The 16,963-nt window shown below is 35.6% G+C and overlaps 1 protein-coding gene across 1 annotated transcript in view; it reads left to right on the forward strand.

The window, feature by feature from the left end:
• Positions 1–2,044: 2,044 nt before the first annotated feature.
• Positions 2,045–16,963, forward strand: part of TMEM182 (transmembrane protein 182) — a 52,205-nt gene continuing 37,286 nt past the window's right edge. The window contains exons 1-3 of the mRNA XM_006920790.3: positions 2,045–2,347; positions 2,584–2,683; positions 4,267–4,365. Of these exons, the coding sequence (XP_006920852.1) occupies positions 2,216–2,347; positions 2,584–2,683; positions 4,267–4,365 (331 nt within the window). The 5' untranslated portion in view covers positions 2,045–2,215. The remainder of the gene's footprint in view (positions 2,348–2,583; positions 2,684–4,266; positions 4,366–16,963) is intronic.

Raw genomic sequence — 16,963 nt, forward strand, 5'->3', positions numbered from 1 at the left:
TGTTATATCAAATTAACACAAAGTTAGTGGCTCAAAAACAACACAGATTTAAAATTCTACAATTCCAGATGTCAGAAGTTCCTCAGATGAAGGTGTTGGTAGGGCTGTGTTCCTTCCTGAAGATTCTCAAGGAGAATCTGTTTTTCTTTCCTCTTCCAGTCTCTAGAAGCCCCCAAGTTCTTTGGCTTATGGCCTCCTTCTCCCATCTTCAAACCAGCAACTCTCTGACCCTTTTTCTGGTCACACTTCTTTCTCTGACTACTCTGTCTGGAAAGACTCTCTTCTTTTAAGAATTGGTGTGATCATATTGGGCCTACCTGTATGATCCAGGTTATCACCATGTAAGGTAACATATTCACAGATTTTGTGATTAGTTTTATGATTAGTGTGCAGACATCTTTAGGAGGCCATTATTCTACTTATCACAGCATCCAAATAAGAAAAGTGGTGTAAGTTCTTAGACTATACCCAGAATATTTTACTGTGCCTCACTTCAACCAAATCTTTATTGTAGCAAAGAACCAGAAAAGCAAGGAGATTTGGAGTTGTGTCAGTCTAAGGTTTGTTTAAAGGAATAGGATCTTTAGTTTAGAAAAAAAAAGAAAGACCTATATTTAGGGGTGGAGTTGGGATTCCAGTTTGAGGGGTCATGAGATAATTATTTCTTCAAAATATCAGAAAGTTCTGTCACATGTGCAATCAGAGGACAGAATAGGATTAATTAACTTGAGAGAAGCAGCTTCTGGTGAAATTAAGGCAGAGCTGGGTAAACGTTATCAATGTCTTTAAGTCCAACAGGCTGGAAATGGCATGGCTTGATGACGTGGGGAGTCTTTTAAAAGAGATTTGAGTATTAGGTGAAAGATCAGCTGAGGTGAACTCTCAAATTCCATTTAACTCTCAAAGTCACTGATTCTGTGACTCAGAATTTTAGTCATAACGTTTGGGCACCTCTGAGTGCATATAACTAGAGCTGGCCAATGTCCTACATACTTACTGAGGGGGCATCTTTTTGTCCTCACCAAGTATACATCTAAAGATCTGTCCCATGCCAGATAAAGGAAGTGGTGAAGGAAATTGGTAGAGTTCAGATGCCTGGTTGGAAGATGCAGTGGCTCATGTTACTATTGAGAATATAAAGGCAATAGCCATAGGGACAGTATAAGTTTTAAAATATTATACAAATACTTAAAAAATACTCTCTGGAATATTCAGAGAAATGAAAAGAAACAAACCATAGAGACAAGGCATGAAGAAAGTGTAGATTCATTGCTATTAGCTGGATTGCATGGGTGTCAAGTATGACTCATCTATTGAGGAAACTGGATATTTATAATGAAAACAAAAGAGCAGACCAGATTCTTTCATCTTGATCCAGAAAACTATATATTTTTTTAGACTTCTCTTCATCAGTCTACTTTTGTGATGATTATTTGGAATAACTTGTATAATATCTGGGAACTACTGTAGAGAGTGCTGTTTTTATGTCAATAGTATGTACTGCATAAAAGTACTTTTCAATACTTTAAGTAGTTTATGTTACCATATTCTTGATCTTTTAAGTACACATATGAATATCTAAGTTATAAACCTGAACTATATTCAGTGTTGTGTTAGACCGTTTCACCCACAAATTATTTTCTATCCCATACACATTCAAAAGGAGTTAAGAATTAGTTACAACTTCAGTTGTATTCAAGAGAAGTCTTTGTGGTTCTCTATGGCTGTGATTTTTATGTCTTCAAAGAGAGGTTTAAGTGTCTTTGGGGTTATAATGGCCATTCTAGACCAAAAGGAGCTTTTTCAGACACTTAAGATTTTGAGCCGATACTGTGAATGATTTTATACCATTTCATCTTCTCTCCACTTCTATGGATGATGATCATCCTAGCCAGTTTCTGACACTCCTCTCTACAGTCAGGGGAAGGTCAGCTATTTTTTGATCCCCTTGGGAGAGAGACAGCTCCTCAATCAGTTTCCTAAAATAGATGGCCATTCTCAGCTGCTGGGCTGGAGTCCCTCCAGGGGTGAGCAAAGGGAATACAATCTACCAGCTGGTTGTGAGTGAGAAGCCACCAAAACAGAAACTAGGAGAGGCTTCTCAAGAAGATTCTGCCTACTCAAAACTCTATTCTTTTTGTTGTTATTGTTATTGAGAAGCTAGGTGTCTGCCATTTTAACATTTCTTATTTAAAGGGAAACCATTGGATTGAAAATGAGACTAAATGTCACCATCTTCTTTGGGGCTCTCTTTGGTGCTTTGGGGGTTTTACTTTTTTTGGTGGCTTTTGGATCGGATTATTGGCTTCTTGTGACTGAAGTGGGGAAGTGTTCAGGTGAACAGAATGTGCGTTTCTTTTTCAAAATATTGATGTATTTGGTAGTGGTGTGGAAAGCCTTGTATATCCTCTTGAAATCAGAGCATAGCAGTGGAATATCTATTTCTTCATAGAAGAGATATGTGAAAAGCTACTGATCATTATTACTGGATAAAATGCATTGCTTAAAAAATTTCCTGGTCATAGCAATTTAGATTGTGTTCCTTGTGTTGATGGCAAGTTATTTCATTTGTGTTCTGTGCAGATAGAGAATGTCACTTTCCACCATGAAGGATTCTTCTGGAGATGTTGGTTTAATGGGATTGTGGAAGAGAATGATTCCAGTATCTGGAAGTTCTGGTACAGTAAGTACAATTTAACTTTATTTTCTCCTTTGCCTTTAAAATAAAAGTCAGCAGCTTCTTATTTAGTATACGTCCTTTACAAAATAGAATCTCAATAGGGTGTCATTGAAAGTTTCATGAAGTGACTCCTTTTCAGTTAGTAAAAATGGCCATAACAATAATTATTTTATTTTAACCTATAAATAGGAGTCTGGATATTTATGGTTAAACTGAATTATTTAGTATTTCCTTGCACATATTTAAAACACACTAACCCTAACACGTGATATTATTTTTGGTATTGTTTTTGAGTACCCGTTGTGGCTATATTACAAATAAACATTTTTATTTTTTTAGAAAATCCAGAGTTAGAGATGTATTATTTCATATTCATGGCTTCAGCATTAAAAAATATTTTTATAATAAAACTTAATTGTCAGCTGTGACAGATGAAAGCTTGCTCTGTTTGGGATTCAACCAGGTTTGTGGGCAATATCAAGACATGCCTTGCTTTTGATGTTTTCATTCTCTCATAGAAACTTTAAAGTTCTTTTTTGAAGTGGAATAGCATCTTAAAAATATGATGCATTCTTTCAACCATATTCATTGTATTGTACTAATCTTTGAAAATCAGCTCATTGAAGATAGCTAGCCTTTATCTTATTTCAGCCAATGAATAAAAGTACTGTTTATTACCCTAAAGCTTATCGTGAGTGGAAATACTCGTGTAATAAATCAAAATATGATATTTGCATGAAAGTCAAGATTATGGAATGTATAATAAAAATAAGAGGTCATGGAAGACTTAAGCAAGCTGATGGCAAGTTGGCATATGTAAAAGGAACAAAGTAACAGTGAAATGACATTTTGAGAAGCATAATTGGTAGACTATCTAATAGTCATTTCAGAGAGGAAAATGAACATGCAATGTGTCAATAAAAATTATTTAGACTTTGATAAAGTGGATAAATCTGGCCATACAAGAGGAAGATTTCGCCAAGGATTTAGAGAAAGAAAGAATATTTTATTCCTCCTTAAAATATCCATAATTAAAATTTTCAAGTTTTCAAACAATATAAAAGTTCTCTTCTTGTGGTCTCTTCAAATGCTGAAAATGTGTTTGAATTATTAACTTGTATTATCTATCGTTTCCATCTTTTCTCTAAAAATAGGATGTAGAAGAAATTTTATATAATTGGAACTCATCAAGGTTAAATTTAAGTTTATTAGAGTTTAAAAACAATAATTTTTTGAATACTTACTGTGTGCTAGGCATTGTATTAGGAACTGAAGAATATGGTATTGTATTAGGAACTGAAGAAATGAAATGTGGTGCCTTCACTTTTAAGGTGATAGATAATACAGGCATTCTCTGCACTGTATTATGTCATGAACTGGATGTTTTGGTTAAATCCACTTTCCAGGTTCTTCTCAATGTGAGATCTTTAGAAAGTCTTCCCTTCTCAGTCAACAATTCTCTGAATTTCTTGATCTAATCTGCAGTTTTCTTTATCTTGTGTACCCCCAGACTCCATATTTCTCTTAGCACAAGTCTTTGCTCAGCTTCTCAATAACAAATACCACTGTTTTGGTTTTCTTCCTAGCCAATCAGCCACTGTCCAAGAACTGCATGCATGCTTACCTGTCGCCATATCCCTTCATGAGGGGCGAGCACAATTCTACCTCCTACGACTCTGCAGTTAGTAAGTACTGCTATCCTCAGAATGTCCTATAGTTTCAACATTTTTTTCTGTTTTATGCAAAAGAATAGGATATCATTTTTAACACACCATTTATCATCCTAATAGAATATAACTTTAAAAGTAAAGCCATTATAATTTGCTTGTTACTTATAAAGATAATTTTTTAAAAGCGCATTTTCTGATATGGAAATCATGATATTCATTAACAGGATCTGCTTCTTAAGGATTTAACTAACCTACAACTAGTCTGACAATTGAAAATATTGTAATATACGCCCTCCTTTTAAAATAATTTTTTGCAGTTGTTACACATAGGATTATGCTACTGAATTCCTACAAAGTGACTGAACTCTGTTATGTGTGATATCCCATAGAAGGAAGATAGTCAGTTATTAGTTTCTTTTGTGTTTTCCTACTGTTTTTTTTTCTACAGAAGGAACATAAATCTTAGTTTCTATAGAAAGCACATAATATATAGTATATAAATTTAGTTTTATAGAAAGTACATAAACTTGGTATGTTAACTTTACTCTGAGCTGGTTTCATGAAGTTTTTCATAAAGAGCGCTTATCCTAATCTTAAAACCAAGGGTTAGTATAGAATTTGCTAATGTCATAAACAGAGCTCCAAAATATTTGTTTTTCAGAAAATACCTAATATATTTAATGCTTTGAATGAACTTATATTAGTCAGGATTCTCCATAGAATCAATATAGGAGACAGATGTTGAGGGAGAGATTTTAAGGAATTGGTTTGTGTGATTGTGGAGGCTGGCTGGCATGGTTGAAATCTTAGGGCCAGCCTGCATGCTGGAGATTCAGATAAGAGTTGATATTACAGTCTTGGGTCTGAAGAACGGAAACTCTGGTAGAATTTCTGTGTCGCAGTTTTGAGAATCACTCCTCCTTCAGAAAACCAGTCTTTGTTCTTAAAACCTTTAACTGATTGGATGAGGCCCACCCCCATTACGGAGGATAATCTGCTTTACATATAGTCTACTGATTTTAAATGATAACCACATCTATCAAGTACCTTTAAAACAACATTTAAATGAGTGTTTGGCCAAACAACTGGGCACTATGGTCTAACCAAGCTGACACATAAAATTAACCACAATAGAACTTCTATCATTCATCCATTTTTCTCATCTTTCTGTAAAAACATATATTTCCATACATTATAATTTTATTTTTAGTTTGTCAAAGGATGTAATATTTGCTTATGTCACATCATTAGTACAACATTTTATGGAGTGATGTGGGGTCTGGACAGGAAAAGAGGTGAGCTGATCTGTAGCTGTGCTTGTCCTCCACTGGGGCGGCTTGTTACACACAGTCAAAAGGACTGTGACTGTTAGTCTTGAAAATATGTGCAGTTTAGCTGCTTTTTCCCCATTAAAACCTGAGTGAGACATCTCATTTACATTTTTCAAAACCTCTTGTTTTATGTATGCTGTGGACTTTCTCGCTGCTAAGAGAAGAGATGGCATAGGAAAGAGTACAATAAACCATTTTATATTACAAAAAGTTACAAAAAAGGTAACCTTTCCCCAATGTTCTTACTTTTAGTAAATGAACTAAAATGTAGTATACAGTTGGTTTTCTAGCACTTTAGTTATTTGCATAAATGTTAGTATTGTTGTTGATATTCATATGCTGAGGTCCTACGATGAGGCAGGTATTAGAGGCCCCATATATTTTAAAATTCATCTACATATTTGAAAAGTCTGAACCTCAAGGAGATAGTAGAAAACTTGAAAAACAAGGTAACATTATCTATGCATAATAATTATGAGGGAGATGGATAGTAAATGCATGTCAGAAAAATTATACTGTAATTATACTTAGAATTATTATGTAGCACTGCAATAATTACTGTGTCATTTTTTGGATCTAATGACAAAACCTTATTCCAATTTTTAATAAAATTATCAAACTCCTCTTTGGCACACATATTGTAGCTCATCCACTTTACGCAACTTTATCAAACACCTTAAGTAAAAATTACTGAGATGGAAGAGGTATGTCCTACAGCACAGATAGAACATACACATTCCATTTATCTTCATGATATTGTACAGTGTTATCTGACATTATATTTGTGTGATTTTTTTTTTTAAATCATTTTCTTTATCCAAGAGAAGGGCATAGATTTCATCAAAAGGATTCTACCTGAATTGAAAGTGTGTGTTTCCCAGTCAAGGGGGCCACACCGTCTTCACTAGACTCTGTAGCCACTCTGTAGCTTCATGCAGCTTCATAATTATCAGGCGTGATACATTTGCCAGTTTATTTTGGGTAAATTTAAAGTATTGCTTATAAAATTTGATCTATCCTGGCTGGCCTGGCAAATTATTGGAAAGATGGTTTACATTCTTCTGAGTTTTTACAGTTACAGTTAGCCAATATTGAAATTGGTGAAAATAATAGTGGTATATGACTTTTATGGAAAGACTGTTTTAGAATCATTGGATGCTACTGATAAAATTATTCTATTTCATAATATGGAGACTGAGACTTAGACACAGAGAAACCACATGATCCCGTTGTCACACGGGGTCATTACCAGAACTAATGCAAAAGTTCAAGTCTTTAGATTTTGTTTATTGATAACTTTATAAAATGCAGTGAATGAAAAGGCTAATTTTAATGCTTAAATTTTTTTAAGTATAAGTCATTTAGTTGACTTTCAATGAAAAAATAAGTTAAATATATATTGTTGGTTTATTCTACCTTTCTATCTGATCCTGACCTGTGTATACAGTCAGGTCTAATTCAGTGTTTCCTTAATTTTTAAAATCTCAAATATATTATCAAAAATTCTGTTATGCTGAAATCCAGTTATTTCAATGGTTGCCCAAGCCTGGAGGGGTAATCTAATTCTCAGATTGTTTTTTGAGGTAGGATTGTATACTTCGAAGTCCATTAAACAACTCCATACCTTTTGATGTCTGTCACAATTTAGCTTTTCTGGTTCGTTTCATGCTTAAACTCAGTCACAGTTCATTTATTTAGTATCACTTGATAATCATGTGCTAGACATAGATTAATTTCCAAGATAATTCAATCCCTGAGCAAACTAATCATTTATTTTTGATGTCCCCCTAGCCTGTGACCATACCTCCATCAAAATGCTCATTATACTTCACTATAATTGTTTGTTTACCTTCATTGTCTATTGCAACTCCCTATATACACAGAATGTTACATACTCATATTTACATCCCCAGAACTTAATATAGTGGCTGGTACTTAGTAGATGTTTAACTATTGGTACAGAATGACAAAACTAAAATTACAGGTAATATTTTCAGCAGTTAACTATTTCAATTTAATTTTTTCCAAGTGGAAAAATTTTCAAAACTAAATTTTGTACTTGGCTTTCTTTCTAAGCAGACTATGTCAAACATGATTTCCTATTCTCTTAACGAGCTGGAAAAACACTCACACACAGGCCAGCCACCATGAGCTTCTTTGAGTTCCTCAGAATCAGTATTTGTCCTCTAGGCCCTAGGCCTTTATTTGTGCCATCCCTCATCCCCAAATACTATTTCTCTTTTCAACCCTTCCTCCCATCATTTCGCTAACAAAGCAGGTCTATCTTCCCAGCAAGTTCAAACTTCAGTTTTCTAAGGAAGCCTTCTTTGCTGGCTCCCTAACCCACTAATACTTGGACTAGACTGGGCTCTCCTTTATAAACACATGCTTTAATTTGATAATTCATAGCACAGATGTTAATTATTCCGTGATTGTTTTGTGTGTGTATTTTCTTTCCAATTCAACTCTCAACTCCTACAATGAAGTCTTTAATGCTTGGTTCACCATTGTATCCACTGTAGGCTGAATATATTTTTATATAATGACTGTTTCTACATAAGAGTATTGGAAGTCTTCATGACTGTACTGTGGTAACGCCCTACGTAACAACCAGTATATGTAGGAATTTTTTAAACTTTACTAAATGGATCTAGATTACTCTTAAAATATATTACTCATATTTTTTGTAGTTTTTAGGTCTTCAACATTGTTTTCACATGTCAGCTGTCCTTTGCTTTTATTGTCAGTGTTTATGTATTTAGTATTCTATTCTGGTCTTTTTTCCCCCATCACCATTATAACATAAATGTAGGGTGAAGTAAATGACGTAAGACTAAAATCAGGAAGGCAACTAGGCAACATATTATTGGTCAGCAACACCTTAGGCTGTAACTAACAGAAAACAGACAGTAGCTACAAAATAAGGGATATTTTTCTCCTACAATAAGTTCAGAGGCAGCTGCCCTAGTGATGCTGTTAGGCCCCAGTGCCTTTCAACATTTACTTCCACCATCCTTGGCAGGTGGACAGTCAACATCCTGTTCTTCCATCTTCAGAAGAGCAGAAGTGTCCCTAGAATTCTTCAGTAGATTTCTAACACTGCTTTCTTCATCAGAATTGTATCACATAGTATCTGTTAGGCGGGGACTTGGAGTTGCTGGTTTTCTAGCCACTGTAGTGAAGCAGCAGAAGGAAGAAAGACTGGGACAGTGTTGAGAGGACCAGCCCGAAGCTCCTCCTCTGGCCACTAGCATCATAATTCTGCCTATAAGTCATCGGGACTTGAACGAGGGTAGGACAGCAAAGATGAAAAGAGAATAATAAATGTCAGTGATATTTAAAGAGTTAATGCATAAAATTTGATAGGCAAACAAAAGAAAGCTAGAAGAATCTAGGATGTTGAAGAAATTTTCTTTTGAAGAACATGTAACTCAGTTTATACAATATACAATAAAAGGTAATATACTCACTTCTCCCTAAACAATAAATATTATTTTAGAGTATTTCTTTCCAGTCCTTTTTATATACATATTGTAAATAGTTTTATTCATTATAAATACAAATGTGTATCTCACTTTTCTATATTTAAGATAGCACACATTTCTTTATGTTTTTACCTAATGGTTTTTTAAATTTGAAATGTTAGATGCAACATCCACATTAAAAATAATTATACATGTGTAGCAATTTTTATAATATGTGTTAATCATTCTGAATAGATTGTCTTCATTGTTGCTGTGCTGTAGACCAACATGCTTGCCAAATGGTGCTGAACTGTGAATGATTTCAACTTAGGAAATTCAGTAAGGGGGCAGAGACATGATGATGAAGAGGAGGGGACATATTTTGAAGTGGAGGATGAAAATTTAGTTTGGATTTTGATATCATAAATTTGGATTGATGATGGAAAACCAGTTTGAAATAATTCAAGTAGCTCGATGTGCAAAACTAATTTTCCTTTAGCCCAATAGATACTGATAAGGCATTGCAGAGGTGGTTTTTGAAAAAAAATCATAGGAAAGGAGGCAGTAAAATAACAATACTTAGTGGGAGAAGGAGAGAAACAAGGATAGTCCACAAAGAAGTAAAAGAATGAAGCATTGAGAAGCTTCATTCTCAAATACTCCTGTATTTGAGGCTGGAGTATTGTCAAAGGGGCTGGTGTATTGTCAAAGGGGCTGGTGGAGCGGGGAGTCTTGGGAAGGAGGTAGTGGTCCCCAATGACGAATGCAGAGTGAATGAGAATGAGAAGGGGGAAGGAAGGAATTAATTGGGTAACCCTCTGATAATGGACTAGAGGGCCCTGGCAATCCCCTGCCTCCTCCAGGAACCCATTCCACATTCCTGCACATTCTGTTGCCTGAGGGCCCTCCCCAGAACCAATCTCTAGCCCAGGCTCCCTCCTCCTCCTCTTCTCCCAAGAGACAAGGTCGGAAAGCAGTGATCTTTATCAGGGGCAAGACCACAGAATGCTGGGTATGTGAAACCTCACCCTGGGAAATTTAGGGAGTGGGCAGTGAGGAAATGATACCTTTGCTATTAGCCAACCCTTGGAACAGTTACTCCAAGAGCACAGCATTAGAGTACCAAGTCCTTAGGAAATAATTGTGAACACACATACACATCTTGCTTTACTATACAAAGCGACATAAGATCAAATATAAAAATGAATGTTGTTTTATCTGACTGTTTGTAAAAGCACAGAAATGAATTCAGATTTGAGTTTAAAGTTAATATTAATACCTAAATAATGGAGGAGACATATCAACATATCATAGGTATTTAATTTCGTTGGGGTGGCCTCCCGCTTCCAGATGGCCTCCTGCTACCCTGGTGTAGCTGGGTTTTGTTTACCAGTTATTTTCATGTTCAGATATAGTGAATCTGGACATTGTCTTAAACATACCAAATAGTCTTAAATACTTTATTCTGCTCAGCTTTGGGAGTGTAGAAAAAAAATACATACTGCAAAATTGAATGGAAAATATAATTCAGTCTTTTTTTTTTTTTTTCATAAATGTCAAGTAGATATTTAGAAATGCCTTAACATGCACTTAATTTCCTACTATTCATTCAGATATTTGGGATCACACAGCCATGGCCATAGACACAGCATGATATTACAGGTGGCTGCAGTCCCTGACTTCTGGCTGGCTCTGCCTCTGTGACCCTTGTGGGGGCTCCCTCTCATTCAGGTTGGAGTGCCACTCATAGGGAGGTTTGCTCAGCTTTCAAATATGGCAACTCACGAGGATACAGTACGCTTTCCAGTTCCAGGGCCCAACTTCAAAGCTGAAATCAAAAATCACTCTTTCAGACAGTGTTATTATTGTTTACTACGATTTATTCATGGACATCCAAGGATTGTTTGGCAGTTTGTATAATACCCTTTCAATAATGAAGGTGGATGCTCTCTGTAAACAAGACTGTATGGTCATTTATAATAGTGTGGCTTGGCTTCCTTTCATAGAGGACAGATTCCAGCCTCTACAGAGGCTTCTGGTGATTTCTGCAAAAATGTCGGCCACACTCAGAGGGAGAAATAGCCTCTAATGATAGGGCACTTCTTGGTGCTCTGGACCAGGGTTTCTCAACTTTGGCAGTATTGACACTTTGGGCCAAATTATTCTTTGTTGTGGGATTGTTTTGTGCCTTGTAGGATCTTTAGTGGCATCCCTGGCCTCTACCCACTAGATGCCAGTAGCATCCCTCAGTTGCGATGATCAAAAATGTCTCCAAACATCACTACATGTCCTGGTGTGGTGGATACAAAATCACCTCCACTGGGATATTCCAGACATTTATTCCTAGTATTTATGACCCAGGGCCAAAGCTCTTCTTTGGAATTATATTCATACTGCCTACACTCTGTGCCCAGCTCCAATGCTGGGCCCAAAAGCGAATAAATAATGGTTAGTTTCCTTGTACCTTTTTCATGCAGAATACTCAAACTGAATAGGAGCAAAGAGCTGGTACAGGCCTCTTATCTTTAAATATTATTGCTTCTGCTCTAAGCTTTGGACCTTTTCTTAGAAGAGAGTATGAACTAGAGTCAATGAAAAAAAATTATTGAATGCTTGCTACATGCTAGGCACTGTTCTGGATGCTTCAGAGTCAGCCCTCAATTCATGCCCTCATGGAGCTTTCATTGTAGTGGGGAGGCAGAAAGTAAACAAAGTAACTTGGTTGAGAACTTGGAGAAATAAAAGGGGATGGAGTGCATGTGGAGGGGATCTCAGTATTAAACAGGGTGACCAAGGAGGCCTCATAGAGAAGGTGATGTGTTTTGAGTTGGCTAGCCCTAGATTGAATGGGGCTCTGCTGTCCAGCTAAATTGTCACTGTTCCCTGATCCCTTTTTTGAGGACTAGATGGATGCTGTACAGAGTGTGTTTAGCACAGGGTCTGGCTTGTGGTAAGGGTTCCATGGGGGTTCTGAGCTGGGGTTCCAGTCAGTGCATCTGTGTTCACTACCTAGGGTCACCACTTCCTGGTTCTGGCTTCCTGATCTCCACGGAATCCCCTGCACTCATTCGTGAGAGGAAGATCAGCATAGTAACAACCTCACACAGTTGTTAAAATGAAAAGAGATAATAATACAAAGGCTTAGCAGAGTGGTTGCCATGTAGTTGGTATTCAATAAATGTCAGCTATTTTTATGACAGTATACAATTTAGAATACTGAAATAAGTCATCATCAGGGCTCATGAATTCAACATAGCTTCTCCCTCATGAAATGCTTCCTGCTCTCTGAATGTGTGTGTGTGTGTGTGTGTGTGTGTGTGTGTGTGTGTGTGTGTGTGTGGCAGTCACATCGAGCATTTGGCAATGTTTCTAGCAAAAAGTTAGGGCTTCATAAATAATGTTCACTGTTATTATCATGTTCACCATCATCCTAGTACAAGACAGTTAATATTACCATCTGTACTGGCCAAGATTTACCACTATTTATTTTGTAATACCAATTAAAATTTATTCAACAAATACTTATTGAGTACGTACTCTGTGCCAGACACTGTTCTAGGTTCTGGGGAAGAGCAGAGAACAAGACAGATGGCTATCCCTGCCCTCATGAGACTGACGTTTTAGTGAGGAAGAAAGACAAAACAACATAAATAAGTCAATTACATAGTACGTTGGAAGATTGTACTATGTAAGTGCTCTGGAAAAAAATGAATCATTATACAGACTAAGGAGCCTGTAGTGGCAGGGTTGGGTGTGAAACAAACTCTACAATGTGGTCAAAAGAAAGCATGCCTCTGAGAAAGTAACATTTGAGTGCAGACCTGTAGAAAGTGAGAGAGTGAGCCATGTGATGTCTGGAACAAGAGTGTTCCAGATAGAGGGAACATCATATGCAAAGGCCCAGAGGCCAGGCATACCTGATGTGTGCAAAGAATAGAAATGAAGTCTACACAACAGAAGAGTGGGTGAGGGGAGAGTTGAAGGGTTGGTCAGAGAGCTGGAGGGTACTGGGAGAAGTTGGGCCAGTGTGAGGACCCTGGCTTATACTCTGAGTGAGAAGAGATGGGGACCAATGGAGGACTTTGACCTGGTTTATTTTGTAAAAGAATCTCTCCAGTTGTTGTGTTGTTAACACTGGAAAGGAAAAGGTGGAACCTGGGAACCCAGTGAGGAGGTTTGCTATATTCCAAATGATTACAGCAAGGAGATTAGGTGAAAATTTGTCTGATTCTGGCATGGTCCTTTTAAAATTATTTAACAACCAGTAAAGAAATCTACCAAATGGACAGCACCTGTGACACAGCAAAATAAAAAAAAAGAAATCTTATGTTCAGGCTGGTACATACTTTAAAATGTTAGTCCTAGATTCTATTTTTTCCCTCCTTTTTATTTTTAAAAACTATTTTATTATAGAAATTTTCAAACATAGACAGGCATGGACAAAAGAGTATAATAAATCCATGTCTTGCCATCACCCAGCTTCAATAATTATCAACATATTTTCTAATTGAATTTTATTACTGTGAGTTCTGAATGTATTTTAGCTATGAGTCATTTACTGAATATGTGGTTTCCAAATATTTTCTTCCAGTTGGTAGCTTGATTTTTTATAATCTTAAGGCCTTTCATGTAGTAAATTTTGATGAAGTTCAATTTATGGAGTTTTTCTCTTATGGATCATATTTTTGGTGTCATGTTTGAGGACTGTTTCCCAACCTCGGGTCCTGAAGACTTCCTCCTGTTTTTTTTTTCCCAAAAGTTTTATAGTTTTATGTTTTACATTTAAATCTATGATCCATTTTGAGCTACTCTTTGTATAAAGTGTACAATTTAGTATTTTTCTAATGTATGTCTCCTTGTTCTAGCACTATTTGTTGAAAAGACGATCTTTCCTCTATTGAATTATTTTTGCACCACTGTCAAGAGTAGTCATTCAGTCTTGTCTGGGACTATTTTTGGATTATGTATTCTGTTCCATTGACCTGTGTGTCTATCCCTCTGCCAATGCCATACCATCTTTAGCTATATGTCTTGAAGTTGGGTTGAATGATTCCTCCCACTAGGTTCTTCGTTTTCAAAATTATTTTAGCTATTCTAGATCTTTTGCCTTTCAATATAAATTTTAGAATAGTCTTGTCTAGATCTATAAAAAATATTTCTTAGATGATAGAATTACCTATTAATCAATTTGGGGAGTATTAATATCTTTATTATGTTGAGTCTTCCAATTTGTAAATCTAGTATAACAATTTTTGCTTCACATATTTTATAGCTATGTTGTCAGGTACATACACACTTAGTATTGCTATATACTCTTGGTAGAGTGACCCTTTTATCATTTTGTAATGTTGCCAGTAAATTTTTTATTCTAAAATCTACTTCATCTGATATTAACACAGCCACTCTTTCATTCTTTGGATTAATATTTACATGTGTATATTTTTTCATTTGTTTACTTTCAACATTCCTGTATAAATATTTGAAGTGAGCATCTTACAGACAGCATATAGTTAGATGATTTTTTAAAATCAAGTCTGCTAAGCTGTCTCTTTTTTTTTATTATTATTCTAAGACTTATTTTTCAGAGTAGTTTTAGGTTCATAGCAAAATTGAGAGAAAGATACAGAGATTTCTGAAATACCCACTGTCACTGCACATACACGTCTCCACCATTATCAACATCCCAAACTAGAGTGGTACATTTGTTACAATTGATGAACCTACATTGATACATTCATAATTACCCCAAGTCTATATTTTATCTTAGGGCTCACTATTGGCATTGTATATTCTATGGGTTTGATCAAATGGGTAATGACATGTATACATTATTGCAATATTATATAATTTCACTGCCCTAAAAATCCTCTGTGCTCTGTCTATTCATACCTCCTCTCTATCTCAGTATCTGGCAACCACTGAACTTTTTACTGTCTCCATCGTTTTGCCTTTTCCAGAATGTCATATAGTGGGAATCATATAGTGGGAATCATTTGTGTTTGACTTCCATCACTTAGCATAATGCCTTGGAATTCATCCATGTTGTCTATATCGATAGTTTTATTGTTGAATAGTTTTCAATTGTATAGACACAATTTATTCACTGGATGATGATGTTCAGGTTATTTCCAATTTTAGGTGATTATTAATATAGCTGCTGTAAACATTCACATACATTAGTTTTTGTGTCCCAAGAAATCTTTGCCTAAACCAAGATTTAAAAGACTTTCAGTTTTCTTATATGTTTTATCATTTTAGCTCTTGTATTAAGGTCTAATAAATTTTTGTGGAGGGTATAGGTCTGTATCTAGATTCAGTTTATTGCATGTAGATACCCACTTTCTCCAACAGCGTTATCTTTCTTCCATTTTATTGTCTTTGCTCCTTTGTCAAAGATCAGTTGACTATACTTCTATGCATCTATTTGTGGGCTCTCTATTATGTTCCATTGATCTATGCATGTGTATTATTTTGCTGATACCACACTGTCTTGGTTACTGTAGCTTTATAGTAAGTCTCGAAGTCAAGTAGTTTCAGTCTTCCAACCTTGTTCGTCTTCTTCAGTGTTGTGTTGGCTGTTCTGGGTCTTTTTCCTCTCCATATAAACTTTAGAATCAGCTTATTGATATCCACAAAATAACTTGCTCAGATTTTGATTGGGACTGCATTGAATCTGCAGGTCAAGTTTGGAAGAAGTGACATCTTGGACAATACTGAGTCTTTTTACTGTGAACATAGGACATCTCTCCATTTATTTAGTTCTTTAATTTTGTTCATCAACATTTTACAGTTTTCCTCACATAGATCTTATACACATTTTGTTAGATTTATACCTACGTATTTCATTTTTTGGGGTGCTAATGTAGATAGAATTGTGCTTTTAATTTCAAATTCTACTTGTTAATTTCTGGTGTGCAGGAAGTCAATTGACTTTTCTGGATTAATCTTATATCCAACAACCTTGCTATTCTTAATTCCCTGAGTGTTTTTACCTGCTTTGGTCTATTCCTTCAGATTCTCTACATAGACGATCATGTCATCAATGAACAAAGACAGTTTTATTTCTTCCTTTCTAATCTGTATCCCTTTCATTTCCTTTTATTGTTTAATTGCATTAGCGATGATTTCTAGTTTGATGTTGAAAAGGAGTAGTGAGAGGGGACATCTTTGGCTTGTTCCTGATTTGAATGAAAAAGCTTCAAGTTTCTCACTGTGAAGTAGGATATTAGTTGTAGGGGTTTCGTACATATGCATTATCAATTTGAGGAATTTCCCCACTATTCCTAATTGCCTGAGGATTTTTTTTTTTTTATGAATGGGAGTTGGATTTTGTCAAATGCTTTTTCTGCATCTATTGATATGATCATGTGATTTATCTTTTTTCAGCCTGTTAATGTGATGGTAACATTAATTGATTTTTGTATGTTGAACCAGCTTTGCATGCCTAGGATAAATCCTACTTGATCATGTGTAATTCTTTTTATACATTATTGGACTTGATTAGCTAATATTTTCTTGATAATGGTTACATCTATGTTCATGACAGATATTGGTCTGTAGTTTTCTTGTGATGTCTGATTTTGGTATTAGGATAATACTGGCCTCATAGAATGAGTTAGGAAGTATTACCTCTGCTACTATCCTCCAGGATAGAGAATTGGTATAATTTTTTCCTTAAATGTTTGATAGAATTCACCAGTGAACCTGTCCAGACCTTGTGCTTTCTGTTTAAGAAGGTTATTAATTATAGATTTAATTTCTTTAATAGATGTAGGCCTGTTTAGACTGTCTATTTCTTTTTACCTGAGCTTTGGCAGA

The sequence above is a fragment of the Pteropus alecto genome, unplaced genomic scaffold (genome assembly GCF_000325575.1).
Source record: "Pteropus alecto unplaced genomic scaffold, ASM32557v1 scaffold288, whole genome shotgun sequence".
In the NCBI taxonomy this organism is placed as follows: domain Eukaryota; kingdom Metazoa; phylum Chordata; class Mammalia; order Chiroptera; family Pteropodidae; genus Pteropus; species Pteropus alecto.